Source organism: Talpa europaea, assembly GCF_964194135.1.
Source record: "Talpa europaea genome assembly, chromosome: 1".
NCBI lineage: Eukaryota > Metazoa > Chordata > Mammalia > Eulipotyphla > Talpidae > Talpa > Talpa europaea.
Window position 1 is genome coordinate 4,088,212 of NC_140073.1, and position 18,034 is coordinate 4,106,245.

General features: G+C 56.3%; 1 protein-coding gene across 7 annotated transcripts; it reads left to right on the forward strand.

Moving 5' to 3' along the window:
- Positions 1-9,899: 9,899 nt before the first annotated feature.
- On the forward strand, positions 9,900-16,222 carry RELA (RELA proto-oncogene, NF-kB subunit; the record flags this gene model as incomplete). Of its 7 annotated transcripts, XM_084242357.1 has the most annotated exons (10): positions 9,900-10,028; positions 10,182-10,330; positions 11,116-11,207; positions 11,528-11,659; positions 12,401-12,505; positions 12,680-12,892; positions 14,653-14,733; positions 14,820-14,894; positions 15,600-15,778; positions 16,091-16,222. In XM_084242357.1, the coding sequence occupies 10 exons, from the start codon at positions 9,936-9,938 to the stop codon at positions 16,220-16,222; spliced, it is 1,251 nt and encodes a 416-aa protein (XP_084098483.1). The 7 variants fall into 7 exon arrangements, with proteins under 7 accessions (XP_084098483.1, XP_084098480.1, XP_084098481.1 ...); XM_084242354.1 differs by lacking the exon at positions 15,600-15,778 and having other exon boundaries at positions 15,804-16,222; XM_084242353.1 differs by having other exon boundaries at positions 9,921-10,028; positions 15,600-16,222.
- Between the last annotated feature and the right edge of the window lie 1,812 nt (positions 16,223-18,034).

Below are 18,034 nucleotides of genomic sequence, written 5' to 3' on the forward strand. Positions count from 1 at the left end.
GAGGAGGGTCCCACATGGCGCGCAGACCTCTCCTGCCGCCCGCTGCTCCCCTCAGCAGTGTACTTCGGTCCCTCTGCCTGCTCTGCTCCCCACTCTGGCTCTGGTGAATTCTCTCACCCTCCCGCGCTTCTGGCTGTACCCAGTGCATGTATAAACAAAAGAAACAAACAAATAAAATAAATAAATAAATAAACATGCCTCTATAAAAAAAAAAAAAAAAAAAAAAAAAAAAGAATGGGATTGTTGGGTCACATGGTATTTTCATTTTTAGTTCTTGAAGAAATTTCCAGCTGTCTTTCATAAAGGCTGCACCAGCTGACACTCCCACCAACAGTACAGATATTCTGTATTTGTGATGGACGCATGGATGGATGTGCGTTTGTCAAAACCACATACCTTTATTGTGTGCAAATATGTCTTAATAAAGTTGATTTTAAAAAAAGTGTTAGTGCTGGGCCTTCCTGTTGGCACAAGGGGTTAAGCACCGCACTAGGAAGCAATCCGCAGCCTCTGCAGCACGAGTTCGATCCCCGGCCAGCTAGGGAGCTGACCCATATGGCGCAGCAGACCTCTCCTGTCTCGCCTGCTGCTCCCCTCAGCAGTGTGTTTAAGTTAGTCTGCCTGTTCTGCTCCCCACTCTGTCTCTGGTGACACCCCCGCATCTCAGGCCTGTATGCATAAATAAATATTTTTAAAAAGTGGGGGTGCTGCTTTGCTGCCTCTGTACTGTGTACAGAACCCTTGGGTGGGATACTCACATCTTTGTGCCTCAGTTCACTCACCTTATCCCAGTCAATCAAAGTATCCCTTAAGGGAATCAAAGTATCCCTTAAGGTAGTTTTGAGATTTTAATGAAATGTACTCACAGGAAAGGCCTGTGGTGAGCACCCCACTAGGCTAGACATTATTATTGGGGGGTCCCTGGTTCCGACTGCTCCTGTAGGGAGTCCTCGGGGCCCTGGGATGCCTCTTGGCCCTCCAGGCCCCAAGGGCAGCACCTGCCCAAGGCTACCGGCTCTTGATGCAAGATCACAGCTCTGGGGGGCCTCCTCCCAGGGACCGGAGAAGCCCCTCAGACGGGCCCTCAGGCACCCCCTGGCCACCGTCCTGAGCACACCGGCCCTGCCTCATCCCAGAAGCACTCGCGGGCGTCAGGGCTCTTTCTGAGTGTACAAAATCAAGGCCCTTTGGAAATGTGGTTGTGGGTGGGGGGTTGGTGCTGGAGACGCCCCAGTTCTTCCAACCTCCTCTCCTCTCTGTAGCCCCTCGGCAGGGCTGGTGTGGAGCAGGGCTCAGTGTCTGAGCGGTCATCCTCCCAAGTCCATTGTTTCTGACACGGAGACCAGCCTGGTGACGCCTTTGTTCCATTGTGTCCTGAGTCAGTGACTCCAGAGGGAGGGTTACAGGCTAAAAGGAAGTGTGTGGGGGTGTGGGGGTGCCATCATACTATCTCGAAATGTTCTATTCCACACGCGTCAGAGCCAGGCGGGGAGGTGAGGAGGAAGGTGAAGATCTGAGGAAGCGACACTGACACTTGATCTTGGGCCATGGCCGGACTGGAGCGTGGTTTTGGAAGCAGAAGATGCCGGAAGGTGGGGCTGGGGAGGGTGAGCTGGGGCAGGCGGTGGGAGGAGCAATGTATTGAGAATAGGCAGCAATTCAGTGTGGAGGAAAGTGAGTTTAGTCAGAAGTACCGGGTTCTAGCAGGGGTGGTGCAGGAGATTGCTGGGGAGGGGTCCCTGGAATTCGGGGAAGGATGGGGGGCAGGGACAGTGGATAGGGCCTGCCTCACAATCCCCCTGTGTGGTGTTTGGTCATGGCGAGGCAGGTTTTTGGCCAGGATTTCGCCAACCGAGGCTCTGAGGTCGGCCCTGAAGCCTTGTCCACTCCAAAGCTCGGGGAAATCCAGGCACTTCGAGTGAGGCCATCACAGCCAACGCCCCCCCCCCCCCGCCCCCGCCTAGGACCACATTTTCAAAGGGTCTGGAATCTGGAATGACCTAGAATGGTTAGAAGGGGGCAGGGGGTGTAGCAGTCGGCATGGAACTGACTGCCGCCAGGGAACATGTCCACCACCACGGCTTTGTCTTGTCCACTGCACTGTGTTGGGCACACGGGGGCACGTGGTAAATGTCTGTTGAATGTGTGGGTGAAGAGTTGGGGGATTCCCTTGGGTGGGAAGCAGCGCTGTGTCTTCATAAGCCCCAAAAGCAGAAGGACGACCAACTCATGGCCGCCAAGAGGGACCGATTTTGACCCGATAGCAAAAAAGACCTTGAAAAGCCAGAGCTGCTGAGTGTGTCCTGTCCATGTTGGAGCCAGTGGTGGGCCTGGAGGTGGGGAAGATGCTTTGCTTCGTGGCAGACCTGATGGCCCGAGGGTCATGCATGTCCTGGGAGGTGATTGCAATGGAGGTGTCTACCCCTCAGTTAGCCAGCCTTGCCCCTCACATGCTGTGGCTGCTGCCCACACCCTGGTACTCACCAGCGCCCAGACTGGGTGTAAAGCCTGGTCCTCCATCGAGCTGTGTGACCTCAGGCATGTTAGCCAGGGTCTCTTAACCTGTTTCTCATCTATAGTGTGGCGATACTAGCGGATAACCTACCTCAAACACTGGCTGAAGCCTTGTATTCAGATGATCACCGGGTACAGTATTTAGCTCCACATCCGGCACACAGCCCGTGCTCCACAAACATTAAGTCTTGTTACAGCCTGGACATGGGCCAGCTGGGCTTCCCAAGGCCGTGGGCTAAGACAGAGCACCTGTGAAGTATCAACTCCTTGGAAGCCAGGAGGGTCACCCCAGTGCTTTCTTTAAATATCCAGGTGCACTTTCCTGGTTGGTTATCATTCTGATGCATATCCTTCTGAATGATTGGAATTTTTATTGAAATAAATTTAAATCAGTAAATTATTCCTTGGAGAACAATATTGAGAGAGGAGGTAGGGGCTGAATCTAGGAGAGTTCTAGAGAGATACTAGCTCCGTACTTGGTGGAGATCCTGCTCATCCATATCAGTGAAACTGACGGATTAGTTGGCTAAGTTCCTTACCTAAACAGGCAGGTTGGAGTTGGCAAACATTGCTAACACTATGTCAACACAAAATGTTGAGCACAGTTGACAGTGAAACAGGCCAGGTTTGAGCTCGCAGATCCTCTTGCCTGTGGATTTTTTTTTTTTCAAGTCTTCCTCATCCTTCTTTCTCAGCCTGCTCAGTAGTGAACACTCACTTATGATTTCCTTAATCACACTTTTTCTCCAACTTACTTTTTAGAATAATATCTTGGATAAAACATATGACATGAAATATGTGTGAATAGCTTGTGTGTCATCACTAAGGCTTTCTTTGGTCAATGGCAGGCTATCGATCAAGTTTGGGGTGAGTCAAAAGTTACCATCATCTTTCTGAATGAGCACCGCTTTGCACCCTAACCCCTATTTTCAAGGGTCCACTTTCCTTAGGGATAAATCTGGCAGCAGGTGTGCAAGACCTGTCCACCAGAACTGCAGACACTGCACAAACCGAATTAGGTGCCCAGACGACAGAGGGCAGAATCTTTCCCTTTTCTCCCCTGCTGGGCACTTTAGCTGATCTAGTAATAATACTGACATAGGTTAACTGGAGGGGAAAAAAGCAAATTTAATTTCATGTGTTTTGAAGATGAAAAAGGCTGGGGAGAAATATTTGCAAAACATATATTCAACAAAAGACTGGTCTTTTATACATAAAATTGTTTACAACTTTAGGACCTCCCCTGGTGGCATGGTGGTTGAGCGCAGCGCTGTGAAGCTGTCCACAGCCTCTGCAGTGCCGGTTCGATCCCCGCCGGCCTCGGAGCAACCCACATGGCAAGCAGACCTCTTCTGACTCGCCCGATACACTGCTCCCCTCAGCAGTGTATTTCTTCAGTCTGTCTGTTCTGGTGCCCGCTCTGTCTCTGGTGAATCCTCTCACCCTCCCGCGCATCTGGCCTGTACCCCGGCTCTTGTATAAATAAAAAAAAAAATTTAAAAAATTGCTTACAACTTTAAAATGCCCACCCAGTGTTTTTATTTTTTTTTTTAAAGATTTATTTATTTATTTATTTATACAAGCACTGGGTACAGTCAGAAGCGCGGGAGGGTGAGAGAATTCAGAGCCAGAGTGGGGAGCAGAGCAGGCAGAAGGACCGAAGTACACTGCTGAGGGGAGCAGCGGGCGGCAGGAGAGGTCTGCGCGCCATGTGGGACCCTCCTCCGGTGGCCGGGGAGCAGCCGGGGATCGAACCGGCGCTGCAGAGGCTGCGGGCAGCTTCGCAACCCAGCGCTCAACTGCTGTGCCACCGGGGCGGCCCCAGCACCATTCCTTTTTGAAGACTGAGTAATATTCCATGCTATATGTCACATCCATCTATCCATGGACATGTGAGTGTTTCCATCTCTTGGCTACTGTGACTAAGGTTACTACAAATAATGTTGCAGGAATACAATCGAGTTCTGCTTTGAATTGTTTTGTGTATATAGCCAGAATTGAAACTGTGGTGCATAAGGTGATCTGGTTTAATTTTTCGAGGAATCTTCATACTGTTTACCACAGCAGCTGTACCATCTTACATTCTCATCAGTGATGTGCAAGGGATCCAATTTCTCCACATCCTCATCAACACTTGTTGTTTTGCTCTCCTGATAACAGCAAACCTAATGACGTGGTAAGTCATTGTGGGTTTTATTTGCATATCCCTGATAGCTAATAGAGTATCTGTTCATGTGCTTATTGGCCATTTTATACCTTTTATGGAGAAGTGTCTATTCAAGTCCATTGCTCGTTTTTGAATTGTGCTGTTTACTTTGTTATTGAGTTTTAGGATATCTATAGTTTTAGGTACCTCTAGATATACATATTTTGGCTATTAATCACTATCAGTATGTGATTTACAAATATTTTCTCCCATTTTGTGGATTGCTTTTTCACTGTCAATAGTATCCTTTGATACAGAGTTTTGAATGTTGATAAGTCTAATTTATTTTCTTTTGTTGCCTATGATTTTATATCCTATCCAAGAGATACTGTCAAATTCAAAGTCAAGAAACTTTCCCCGTGTTTTCTTCTATGAGTTTTATAGTTTTTGCTCTTTAAGTAGGTCTTCCACCAATTTTGTGCTAATGTGTATCATATAAAGAAAGTGTCCAATTCTGTCCTTTTTCATGTGGATAGTCAGTTTCCCCAGCACCACTGAAATGGGGAAACACTGTTCTTTCCTCATTAAATAGTCTTGATACTCTTGTCAAGAATCAGTCACCCATACATGTGGGAATTTCTTAAACGTAGCACATGACAAATATACACAAAGCAAATAAAAATAAAATGAGACTTTCATAGAAGTTAGTTCAAAACTAAGAAACCAGGCTCTCTACTGGGTTGTATTTACTTGTTCTATGTGTGTCTTTGTGCCAGTGCCACATTGTTTTGATGACTGCAGCTTGTAGTTACTTTTGAAATGGGGAAGCCTTACTCCTATTTTACTCTTTTCCAAGATTGCTTTGGCCATTTAGGATCCTTGAAGATTCCATATGAACTTAAGGATGATTCTTCTATTTCTGCAAAAAGAGAATGGAAACTTTTTTTTTGGATGGGGGGTATTATGTAAGATGATCGAGGTTAAGTTAAAACTCTGTAGTCCTAGAGCCTCCCCTATGGCGCAGGCGTTGAGCGCCGCGCTGTGAAGCTGTCCTCAGCCTCTGCAGTGCAGGTTCAATCCTGGCTGGCCAGTGAGGGTCCCACATGGCGTGGCAGACCTCTCCTGTCACACCCGCTGCTCCCCTCAGCAGTGTATTTATTTCATTAGTCTGCCTGTTCTGTTCCCCGCTGTGTCCCTGGTGAATCCACTCACCGTCCCACGCATCTAGCCTGTACCCCGGTTCTTGTATTAAAAAAAAAAAAAAACAACAGCCGGGCGTGGTGGCGCGCGCCTGTAGTCCCAGCTACTCGGGAGGCAGAGGCAGGAGGATCGCTTGAGTCCAGGAGTTCTGGGCTGCAGTGCGCTATGCCGATCGGGTGTCCGCACTAAGTTCGGCATCAATATGGTGACCTCCCGGGAGCGGGGGACCACCAGGTTGCCTAAGGAGGGGTGAACCGGCCCAGGTCGGAAACGGAGCAGGTCAAAACTCCTGTGCTGATCAGTAGTGGGATCGCGCCTGTGAATAGCCACTGCACTCCAGCCTGGGCAACATAGCGAGACCCTGACTCGAAAAAAAAAAAAAAAAAAAAAAAACAATTCTATAGTCCTAAATTTGAAATGGAGATGGCAGGGTGAATTCCTGATGCATTTCACATTTAAAAAAAAAATCCAAATTGTCCACTGAAACAGTCTACAATGGCCAGTAGTAATAATTACCTCCTAGCCCTGAGACTGTGTCCAAAAAATATATTTCCCGCCAAGAGGAACCAAGACTCCACCAAAGCTGTCTGATTCCAGACCCACAACCCTACTGGGATTGTGTCACAAGAAATGAAGAATCAACTTTAAAAGCTTCCCACTGTCCAAAGACAGGAATAATTTGTACTTTAAGAATAATGATTATTATAGATTAAAACACATCAAGTATGTTTAAAACCATGCATTCATTAAGATACCTTTAAAATACTGATCAATTTTGGGCCTCCCTGGTGGCGCAAGGGGTTAAGTCTCAGCACTATGAAGCAATCTGCAGCCACTATAGCATGAGTTTGATCCCCGGCCAGGGAGGTGACCCATATGGTGCAGCAGACCTCTCCTGTCTCCCTGCTGCTTTCATCAGCATGTATTTCAGTAGATCCACCTGTTGTGCTCCCCACTCTGTCTCTGGTGAATCCTCTCACCACCCATGTAACTCTGGCCTACACCCCAGCTCTTCTATACATAAATAAGTCTTTTAAAAAATAAAATAAAATACTCATCAATTTTGGGCATGCTAGAGAGTCAAAGCATTATTTTGAAACTGATAAATTCTATGCCCTCATAAATCACTTTTAGGTACATACCCAAGAAAACTGGACACAGCCACAGGAATATTCCTTTTTTTTTTTAAATAGAGGCATGTTTTATTTATTTATTTGTTTGTTTGTTTTGTTTATACATTCACTGGGTACAGTCAGAAGCGCGGGAGGGTGAGAGAATTCACCAGAGCCAGAGCGGGGAGCAGAGCAGGCAGAAGGACCGAAGTACACTGCTGAGGGGAGCAGCGGGCGGCAGGAGAGGTCTGGGCGTCATGTGGGGCCCTCCTCCGGTGGCCGGGGAGCAGCCGGGGATCGAACCGGCGCCACAGAGGCCGCGGGCAGCTTCGCAACCCAGCGCTCAACCGCTGCGCCACCGGGGAGGCCCCACAGGAATATTCTTAACAAAAGATTTACAACATCGAAAAAACTGGAAGCCCAAATGGCCATCCACAGGGTGAATAACCTGTAGTATATTTACACAGTGGAACATGGTATATTTATACAGAGTGGTAAAAAGTCAAGGAACTATGAAACAGATGAATCTCAGTAATAGGTTAAGTGAAAAAAGCAAATAACAAACACACAAAAAGCAAATAGCAAAAATAATATTAAGCTCTCATAAAAAAAAAATTCTTCAAAAGCAAGTAGCATAACATGTAGGCATGACTGTGTGACCGGCTTTTTTCTTTAAAAAAAAAAAAAAATCATGGGAATAACAAATACGGAATTCTTGAGTGGCAGTGCCCTGAAGACCCAGGGTGAGGGTAAGGAGCCCGGGATTTGATGTGCTACACAGTCCTTTGAGCTTTGCCGTGGACACACTGGAATTGGTTGTGTTCATTTGAAAACTATAAATGTATATGGATTTTCAAAAGGCTCAGGCAGGAACCAGCGATGGTTGTGGTAAGCAAAAATAATCAATCTGTTCTGTCAGCTGAAGTCAGCCTCCCGCAAGAAGTAAACCGATTTTTTTCTAATCCTCTGGGGCCAACGAAGCGAGAAACTGAAGTGAGTGGGAGGGGTGGTAACTGTTTTCACTTTTCTCTTCCTGTTTTTTTCAGAGCCTGGGAAAGCAAGTCAGAATTTCCAATCTTTTCCAATTCCCACATGATTCCTTAATTTAGAACGAATTGAGAAACTGAAAAAGCCCGTCTCCATCTGGAGAACACACCGCCGCCCGTCTGGGGCATCCTCATTCTTCGGCCTGGGGCGGGGGTGGGGGGGTGCCCCAGTGCCCCCCTTCCCATCCCGCACCAGCGTGCCTCGGGCTCGATTTTGGTGATGAAACCCACGCCCAGTGGTCACAAGACGGTTAATTAGCGGAAATGCTTTGGCGGACAGCTGGACCCGGGCCTGAGAAAGGGGCGGGAGGCGTGACCCCAGGGCTCAAGATGCGCGTGGGGGTCCTGAACCCTGATACACGGGCCTGCTGCAGACTAGACTCTGGCGATTACGCCCGCGCGCCTCCTGCCCACTAGAGCCCGCAGCGCGCGGGCATCTTACACCCGAGAGCGCGAGCGGGAGCGGCGAGGGGCCGAAGAGGCGAGGGGCCCCCGGGCGCAGCAGGCTCCCCAAGACCCCGCGGCCCAAGCGCTGCCGAGCGCCGAGGCCCAGGCGTTCCCACGCCCCGCTGCACGCAGCGCGGGGAGGGTAGGAAATTAAAAGTGCTTCTGCGGCGCCAACCACCTAGAAGCGCCTTGAGCTATCAGGAAGCCATGTGGGGTGCAGCCGCCGGCCTTTGCGGGCGACACAGGCCCGGGCCTTTCCCCGCGCGGCGCAGCGCAGCGGCCCTGGCTGCGCGCCAGGCCCGCCCGGGTGACGTCACCAGGCTCCGACGGCGGGCGGGGGCCGCGAAATCCCCTAAAAACATTGTGAGTAATCTCGGGGCCCGCCTCCAGGCGGGGCGGGCGCAGGCGCGAGCCGAGCCGCCGGCCGGCCGCGGGACCGCCTGGGCCCAGCCGGCTCCGAGCCCGGCGCGGCGCGCGCTCGCCTGCGGCGGCCTCCCGGGGCGCGCGCAGCCCCCCGCCCCCGCGCGGCGCGCCCCGGCTCGCGGCCCCGGCGGGCGGGGCGGCGGCGCAGGCTCAGCGCGCAGGCGCGCCCGGGTTCCCGGCAGTGACGCGGCGGCGGGCGCGCGCGGCGCATTTCCGCCTCTGGCGAATGGCTCGTCTGTAGCGCGCGCGCGGGCACAGCTGCGACCCCGGCCCCGCCCCCGGGACCCCGGCCATGGACGGTGAGGGCGCCCTCTGACCTCGCGGGGTGGCCGCGCCGGGGGGCCCCGGGACCGCGGCGGGAGCCCCCGCGCCCCCTTCCGTCCCTTCCTGCGCCAATGGGCGCTGCGTTGGGAGCGGCCGGCCGGAAGGTGGCGCGGGGCGGGGCTGGCGTGGAGGGGCCTGACTCAGTTTCCCCTCGGGGGGCGTGGGGGCCTTGACTCAGTATCGACGTGGGGAGGGGGTGTGGGATGAGCTTCGACTGTCCCCCCACTCCCCGGGGCCCGTGGGAGCAGTTCTGACCCCGTTTCCTTGTTAGGGGAGACTGTATCAGACTCAGATTCTTCTCAGTTGGGGGGGCGGGGTGTGCCGTTCCTTAGTCCCTTATGAAAGCAGAAAAGGTCCTGACTCAGTTTCCCTCCGTAAGGGGGGGGACACTGTTCCCACTTTCCGCGCAGGGAACGTGTGTTTCTGGCTCCTTGCCCCCTCCCCTCTACACCCAGCCCAGGTTCCAGGGAGCTTGCCCTGACTCAGTGTCCCTGGCAAGGCTGAGAAGTGGGCTTGTGCTGATCCTTCTCTCCCTTCCTTTGCAGACCTGTTCCCCCTCATCTTCTCCTCTGGTAAGTGTCCCATCCTCCCTCAGTGGCACTCCCCAGGTTGGATGCAGGGGGGCAGGCTGCTGATGGGGGCTGACCCTTGTCACCCCATACAGAGCCGGCCGCAGCCACTGGCCCCTATGTGGAGATCATTGAGCAGCCCAAGCAGCGGGGCATGCGCTTTCGCTACAAGTGCGAGGGCCGCTCCGCAGGCAGTATCCCGGGCGAGAGGAGCACAGATACCACCAAGACCCATCCCACCATCAAGGTCAGCAACAGCTCCAGGGTGGCCTTCGGGGCACAGGGCCAGCCGGGAGGGACAGTTGAGCCCTGGCGGACTTGGCTCCGGACCGCGGAGCCCTGTCAGGGAGTTGGGCTTGGAATACCTGAACCTCCACTGTGCTCTGTGTACTTTGGACAGATCAATGGCTACACGGGGCCAGGGACAGTTCGCATCTCTCTGGTCACCAAGGACCCCCCTCACCGGCCTCACCCCCATGAGCTGGTGGGGAAGGACTGCAGGGATGGCTTCTACGAGGCTGAGCTCTGCCCAGACCGCTCCATCCACAGGTTAGCCTCTCCCTGTGTAGGGGGGGGGGGGGTGGCTGCAGCAGGGCTGGGCGTGAGATGGGGAGACCAGAGGCACAGTCCCCTGGCTGTTGCAGTTACTCCTTTCTGAACATGGCAGAATTGCTCACTCCTTACTGTGCCACCCCCCCCCCCCCCCCGCTCTGCAGGCAGACTTCTTTTGTCTTAAAATTACCTGTGTGTGCACTCCCTCGAGCAGGGATGGGTCCCCAACTCCTGTGACCAAAGGGCAAGTCCCTTGGTGTTGCATCTCATGTAGTGAGAAAGAAAACGGTTGAAGCAACAGTCTCCCTTGGAGCTCACGTACCGGGCGTTGCCAGAGACGGGCCACAGATAGATGTACGAGTAAATAAACGGGATACTGTTAGGGGGCATGTGATGAAGGCCCGTGATGAAAATTAATGAGAGTAGTAGGTTTGGAAGAATCACCTAGGTGGGGGAGGTGGGGAGCTAGTCTAATTACTTGGGATCAGAAGGCCAGGGAAGGCCCCTGTTAGGCAAGACTTGAATGGTGAGAAAGAACAGAGAAGCACAGAGAATATTCTACGCAGAACAAGTACCTGCAATGGCTTTGAACTCGGATGAGTTTAATGTCTTGGGGGGACAGGAAGCCCCTGTGGCGTGGCCAGGTGCAGGGCCAGGTGAGGGGTTTCATGCACAGTGGGAGGACATTCGAGGGTTAAGCACATAGGGATGATCTGGTGAGGGGGTGAGGAGGGCCCGGGCTCTGCTGGAGGCTGGGACTGACACTGGGGGGCGGGGCTCAGCTTTCAGAATCTGGGGATCCAGTGTGTAAAGAAGCGAGACCTGGAGCAGGCCATCAATCAGCGCATCCAGACCAACAACAATCCCTTTCAAGGTGAGGGGGCGCGGGCCCCTCGACCTCCCCTACCCTCTGCTGCCCACCTGCCTTGCATCTCTCCCTTATGGCCAAGACTCGGGGTACAGGTGGGCTCTTACTGCCCTTCAGCACACGCTCCCGTTTTACCATCGGGAAACTGAAACCCTGAAAGGGAACTTGAGACCTAGGGCCGCAGGTGGAATCAGAGTCTCCTCCTCCTCCTCCTCCTGAACTCCTATTTCACACGCCTCCAGCAGCCTGCCCCGCCCAAAGCGCTCTGCTCCCCTGTTTGTGGCCACCGTCCCCCAGGCCCTCTTGACCCTCTGTTTCCCTGGCAGTTCCCATCGAGGAGCAGCGAGGGGATTACGACCTGAATGCTGTGCGGCTCTGCTTCCAGGTGACGGTGCGGGACCCGGCAGGCAGGCCTCTCCGCCTGTCGCCGGTTCTTTCTCATCCCATCTTTGACAACCGTGAGTGGCCAGGGCGTGGCAGGAAGGGAAGGGGAATGGGCTGGGGAGCGGTGAGGGGGGCCCGGCAAGGGTCTGGCTTCATTCATGCACGCAGTGCCTTCATCCCCGACACTGCTGGCCGGGGACGCGAGGCGAGGAGGCCCAGGGTGGCCCTCGAGGTGGAGGCAAGGAGTCAGGTGGGAGACAGACGTTGCGACGAGAAGGCAGTGTGCTCAGGAAGGTGCGAGCAGTGCCAGGATGGGGATGATGGTGGAGCGGTGCTTCATTGACGGCGGTGCCGGGGGCCTCACAGGGGAAGGGGAGTCGCCAGCTGCAGCTTTAGATTAAGTAACCCCTGGTGAATGAGCGCCGAGGCTGGGGAGCCAGGATGAGCCGGGATTCAGGAGGCGAGGGCTCATCGCCAAGGTGTGTGAACTGGGCCTTTGCGATTGCTCGGGTGAGGTGGAGCAGGAGGTGCGGTCACGCTGCTTCCCGCTGGATGGGCGGCCGTGAGGGCATAGATGTGCGGGTTTTGTGCGCGCATCCTGCCTGCCAGGACAGCGGGGCACACTGCAGGTGCAGGCAGAGGGCAGTGCTGGCTGGCTTGGGTGAGGGGCTGCTGGGAATGGGCGGACCTGGGATGCAGACATGCGCTCAGCAGGCTCTGGGGTCTGGGCTGGGCAGGGATGTTGCTTCTCTGGCAGGCCAGCCCCAGCGGCCTCTGGGGATTCAGGCGTTCCTTCCGTACTCTCACACCCTCAGGTGCCCCCAACACTGCTGAACTCAAGATTTGCCGAGTGAACCGAAACTCGGGGAGCTGCCTTGGGGGGGATGAGATCTTCCTGCTGTGTGACAAGGTGCAGAAAGGTACACACCCGGAAGCGGGCCGGCCTCGGCGCAGGAGGCCACGAGCGTGGGCGAGGGCCCGGGAGCGGGCGTTCAGCGGTGGGGCGGCGTGTTTCAGGAGAAGAGTGTCATTTGGGGAGGTGGGCTCTGGGGCGTCCAACGCCCTGACCCACCCTGCCGCCCCCCCACTTACAGAGGACATTGAGGTATATTTCACGGGACCGGGCTGGGAGGCCCGAGGTAGCTTTTCCCAAGCTGATGTGCACCGACAAGTGGCCATCGTGTTCCGGACCCCTCCCTACATGACCCGCAGCCTCCAGGCCCCCGTGCGCGTCTCCATGCAGCTGCGGCGGCCCTCCGACCGGGAGCTCAGCGAGCCCATGGAGTTCCAGTACTTGCCAGACACAGGTACCCGGCTGGGGGAGGTGCAAGGCCGGGTCTTTAGGAGTCAGGGCGGGGGGTTACATGTCAATTTCATAGCCGTACCCCAAAACACAGAGCTCTTGATGCACACTGGATCCTATTCCAAGCACATGTGTGAATTGCCTGATTCTACTCTTTGGAAGGCTTTGGGGTTGGAGGCGGGCATCTGACTTGCCTAAGGTCACACAGCTAGCGAGCGGCAGAGCTGGCACCTGAACCCCAACCTCTGGCTCCAGGGCCCTGTCACCCCTGCGTGCCTCTGTCCCTGCTACACAGGCTTTGTGGGGTCAGGGTGTCCGCATCGATGCTCACCTTCTGGCCTGAGTGTGCTGTCTCCGAGGAGAGTCTGGGTTGGGAAGCCCCCCCAGAACAGCAGTCAGTTCACTCCACATGTCATCAGAGTGCCGCTTGGTGCCACTTTGTATTATGCTGAGATGTGCCCCCCCCCCCCAACGGAAGCTCACTCACGCGACAGGCCTCCGGTCATGGCACACTGTGCAAGGAGGAGGGAGGCGCACAGAGGCAGCGGGGCAGGACGTGGCTGTGTGGAGGAGAGAGACAGACAGACAGCATGTTCTGCAGGCGGGGCCTGGCCCTGGAAGGGCAGGAGTGTTGGAGAGAGCACCCCGCCAGCTTTGTGGTGGGAGCTGGGGGCAGACCAGACAGGAGGGCCTGGAGCATTAGGCCCACAGCCTCCTTCAGGGGTTTCATCCTGAAGGTAGTGGGGAGCCCCTGAGTGGTATAAGCCAAGTAGCACCATGAGCAGATCTGACAGCAGCACGTTGAGGATCAGAGAGGAGAGCCGGGCGGCGGCAAGAGCGTCATGTCTGCCCCGTCCACTTTGGCTCCCTTCTGCTCCATGGGCCGTTTGTGTCTGACACGCGCCAAGCTCAGTCTCGCCTCAGGCGCTGGGTTCTGGCTGTCGTTGGGCTGGGGTTCTCCGTCCCAGATCTTCACGTAACAGGCTCACGGCAGTGCTACCGTGGCCGCCGCTGGCCTCGGCTCTGGCCTGCCCACGTCACGTGTCTCCTCAGGTCTCCCGCCACTGTGTATTGCCCGCCTGTCACTAGGATGCCGACTCTTGAGGAGCAGAAACCTTGTCTGCTTACTCATGGCCGGATTCCCAGTGGCCAGAACGGGCCTGGCACACAGTAGGTGCTTGGTAAGCAACTGTCCAGTGAGTAGAGGGTGCGGAGTGGGGGAGGAAGCTGTTGAGGAGGAAGCCGAGGTTTTTAACTTTGGTGACAGGGTCGGTGGGTGTGAAGGGACTTGGGGAGAAAGAGCCGGGCTTTTGAAGCGAGATGATGTGGTTGGCTTTGCACAGATGGTGTGGCGTCTCGGGGGTTATCCAGGTGCTGAGGTAGCCAGAACATCCTGCAAGCTCTAGGTTCATTCATCCAAGATAAGAATAAGGGTCTCTGAACCCTGAAGCCTAATGTGCCTCCCCTTCCCCGGGGTGCAGAGGTCACTGCCAGGCCTGGGTTGAGGCTGAAGACCAGCAGGGCTGTAAGCAGCGCAGGCGAGAGGAGACCTGGAGACTGGGCCCACCAGGACCCTGGGCCGCCCAGTAGGGCCCCTGTGCCTGCCGCCCCCGCCTTCTCAAGAAGCTGTGCAGTCTCAGACTCGTGGAGCGCCACCCCCTTCTCATTGCTGGGGAGGCGCAGAGAGGGGTCTCAGGAAAACTCGGCTTGTCACCTCTCTTCCGAGGGCCCAGCTGAGAAGAGATTCTCCCCGTTTGTCCCCAGATGATCATCACCAGATTGAGGAAAAACGCAAAAGGACATATGAGACCTTCAAAAGCATCATGAAGAAGAGTCCTTTCACTGGTGAGCGGGAGAGGGGGGCTGGCCGGGACACAGCGGGGAGGGCGGGGTGGCCTGGGGGCCGAGAACTGACCCAGCCTTGCCTGCAGGACCCACCGACCCCCGGCCCCCACCCCGGCGCATTGCCGTGCCTTCCCGGAGCTCAGCGTCCGTCCCCAAGCCCGGTAAGGCTTTCCTGCTGCTCCCCCAGAGCTGCGGCTCAGGGCTGCTCGGGCTGGGGGAGGCGGGCGGGCAGCCTGGGCAGCCAACGTCTGATGCCGGCACTTCTGTTTCCAGGGGCTTGTCTCAGAGCCTGGGTCGGAGCCCCCTGGGGAGCGGGGCGATGCAGGTTCCTGGGCTCCGGCGCAGACTTCCACACGGGCTGCTCCCGGGAGCAGTGCTCCCTGCGGTCCGAGTTGAAGCACTATCAGTGCCCCCATGCAGGGAGACCTTGGGGTGCAGAGTGTTAAAAGGCACAACCATCGCACCCTCAGCTTTCAGCTGAATTAGGGAAACAAAAACCCCTTGAAGTTGCCCAGTGTAGGTGCTGGTGCTGGGCTCCATGGAGTGACAAAGTGCCGGCTCAGGCACCGCGCACTGCTGCTCCTGGGGCCGTGCTCTGGGGGGACGCGCTGACATCGCTCTGTCAGGTCTAAAGTGAGGCCTCACCCACAGGTCTCCAAAAGCATCCCTTCCTCGAGAAGGCGGGAAGAGTTTCGTGGCCGGAGTAGACAGGAGGGGGGAGCTAGCATGGGCCCCGCCCGCAGATTGGGGAGGAGGGAGCTCAGGTGCCGGCGGTGACTCTGGGGAAGGGTTGATCCTGAACACGGTGGACAGCACAGGGTGGGTCTCGAGGGCTTTTCTCTGACCCCTGCCTCTCTCTCTTCCAGCTCCCCAGCCCTATTCCTTCACATCATCCCTCAGCACCATCAACTTCGAGGAGTTTTCCCCCATGGTCTATTCTTCCGGGCCGATTCCAGGCCAGCCTCCGGCCTTGGCGCCAGCCTCTGCCCCAACCCTGGTCCAGGCCCCCGTTCCCGCTGCAGCCATGGTGCCAGCTCTGCCCCAGGCCCCAGCCCCTGACCTAGTCCTAGCCCCAGGCCTTACTCAGGCTATGGCCCCGCCTGCCCCCAAGCCCTCCCTGGCTGGGGAAGGGACACTGTCAGAGGCCATGCTGCACCTGCAGTTTGATGCGGAGGAAGACCTGGGGGCCTTCCTTGGCAACGGCACTGACACGGCTGTGTACTCGGACCTGGCCTCCGTCGACAACTCTGAGTTTCAGCAGCTGATGAACCAGGGTGTGTCTGTGGCCCCCACCGCAGCTGAGCCCATGCTGATGGAGTACCCCGAATCTATAACTCGTCTGGTAACAGGGTCCCAGAGGCCCCCTGACCCCACTCCCACCGCACTGGGGGCCTCTGGGCTCCCCAATGGCCTCCTCCCCGGGGAAGAAGAATTCCCCTCTATTGCGGACATGGACTTCTCTGCCTTTCTGAGTCAGATGAGCTCTTAAGCGGGGGACGCCTGCCAAGCCTGGAGTAGTGGGTGCAGGGGATTGATGCCCCCCAAAAGCAAGCACTTATGGATCCTGGGGGGTATGTTCCAACTGTCCCCAACTTCTTTGGGTGATGTCTTCCTGGGGCGGGGGGAGGGTGCATTTTATTCTTTCATTGGCCATATGTATCTTCTTGGAGGTGCTTAAGCAGAAGCATTAACTTCTCTGGCAAGGGGGGAGCTGGAAGGACTCGGACTTGCTCTTCCCCTTTCCTGATGTTCAGCTCCTTTCTGTGGGAATTCTAGGGACCCCAGTCCCTACCCTCCAGCTTCTAGCACTCTCCTAGAGAGTGGGGCAGGCTGGAGCTATGGCCTCTGAGGCCACAAAGCCTTATTACCAAGTGTCTTCCTCCAATCATGGATTCATTTACACCTTGAGCCTAAACAGCCTGTTAGCAGCTCCTCGGCTCGGGCATTGCCCGGCGCCTCACATCAGCACCTAGGGCCTGGCCTTCCTGCCTGTCCAGGCCTCTGCCAGCTCTTCCCTTGCTCAGCTGTGGTGGAGAGGACTGGTGGGACAGTACCAGCCCCATCCAGCAGCTGGGGATTTTGGAGATGTCTCTGTTCCCCGTTTTCTGAAGTGCCTTAATAGTAGGGAGAGCTTTGAGGAGGGCAAGCTGGCAGCTCTCCAGTCAAGTGGCAGTTTTTACTGAAGAATCAAAGCAGTTGGACTCTTGCTGTTTCTATTCTGAACTAATAAAGTCGTTGCCAAGCTGACCAGATTTCCCTTCTTTCAGCAAACACAGCACACTTTGCTGGTCATGTGAGGCTGGTCATTGGTGATACGTGGTTGAATATTTATTTACACTAGCATCTAGGAGTTTGCAGCGTGAGGAAGACCTTGGAAACCCCTCGTTTCCGTCCAGTGCATGAAAGCGGGCAACTGTGGTGGGCCTGCCGGGTGTTGAGAGAGGTGTGGCGCCCGCCGTGTGGGAATGGAGCTGCCTGGAAAGACTTCCCGGAGCCGCTCTAGCGTCCGGGTCTTAGCTCAGCAGGGGCTGGCGGGCCTCCGAGAGGAGCCAGCGGCGTTTGTCGGTCCGCCGGGTAACAGACCTTGTTGGAAAGGCTCGGTGGGGCCAAGCTGTTCCAGGCCCGGAGGCTGCGGTGTGTGCTTCACCTCCCGGTGGCCCGCAGGCGTGCGCACCTGTGGCAGAAGGGGAGGCGCCCGGTAGCGGTCTAGTGCCTGCCCCACCTGTGCTTTGATGCCTTACTCCGCAAAGACCGGAGCCGTCCAACGCGCAGCCCCAGAGGCCGAAGCTAAGACCAAGCGTTAGTTCAAAGGGCTGGAGCTGCACGGCCGGCCGGCCCCGCGCACGCAGAAAGCTGGGCCGGGGAAAGACCCTGGCCCGCTGGGCCGGCCTTCAGGCGCTTGTGCACGCCCAGGCTCCGCGGGGCGAGGCCCGGTGAGGCGCTTCGGGAACCCCCTGTCCCGAGCCCGAGGACTGGGCCCAGCGGGCGGGCCGTGCGGGGGAGACGCCAGCTGGGCTCAGTGTTGGGGAACCGGAAAGCGCCTGGGGGTGAGTCCGCGAGCGGCAGCCTCGGGGGCGGGCCCGGGCCGGGCGACTGGGCCGCGCGAGCGCGGAGGGCAGCACCCGCGCGCGTGGGGGCGGGACGGGGCGGGACCGGGCGCCGGGCGGGGGCGCCGGGCAGGCGGGGCTCAACGGTGCGGCGGGCGGGCCGGGGCGAGTCCGAGGAGGCCCCTGGCCGGTGCGCTCCGTGCCCGACCCCGGGCCAAGGGCGGGGGCGAGCCCAGGTCCCGCCGCCCACGCCG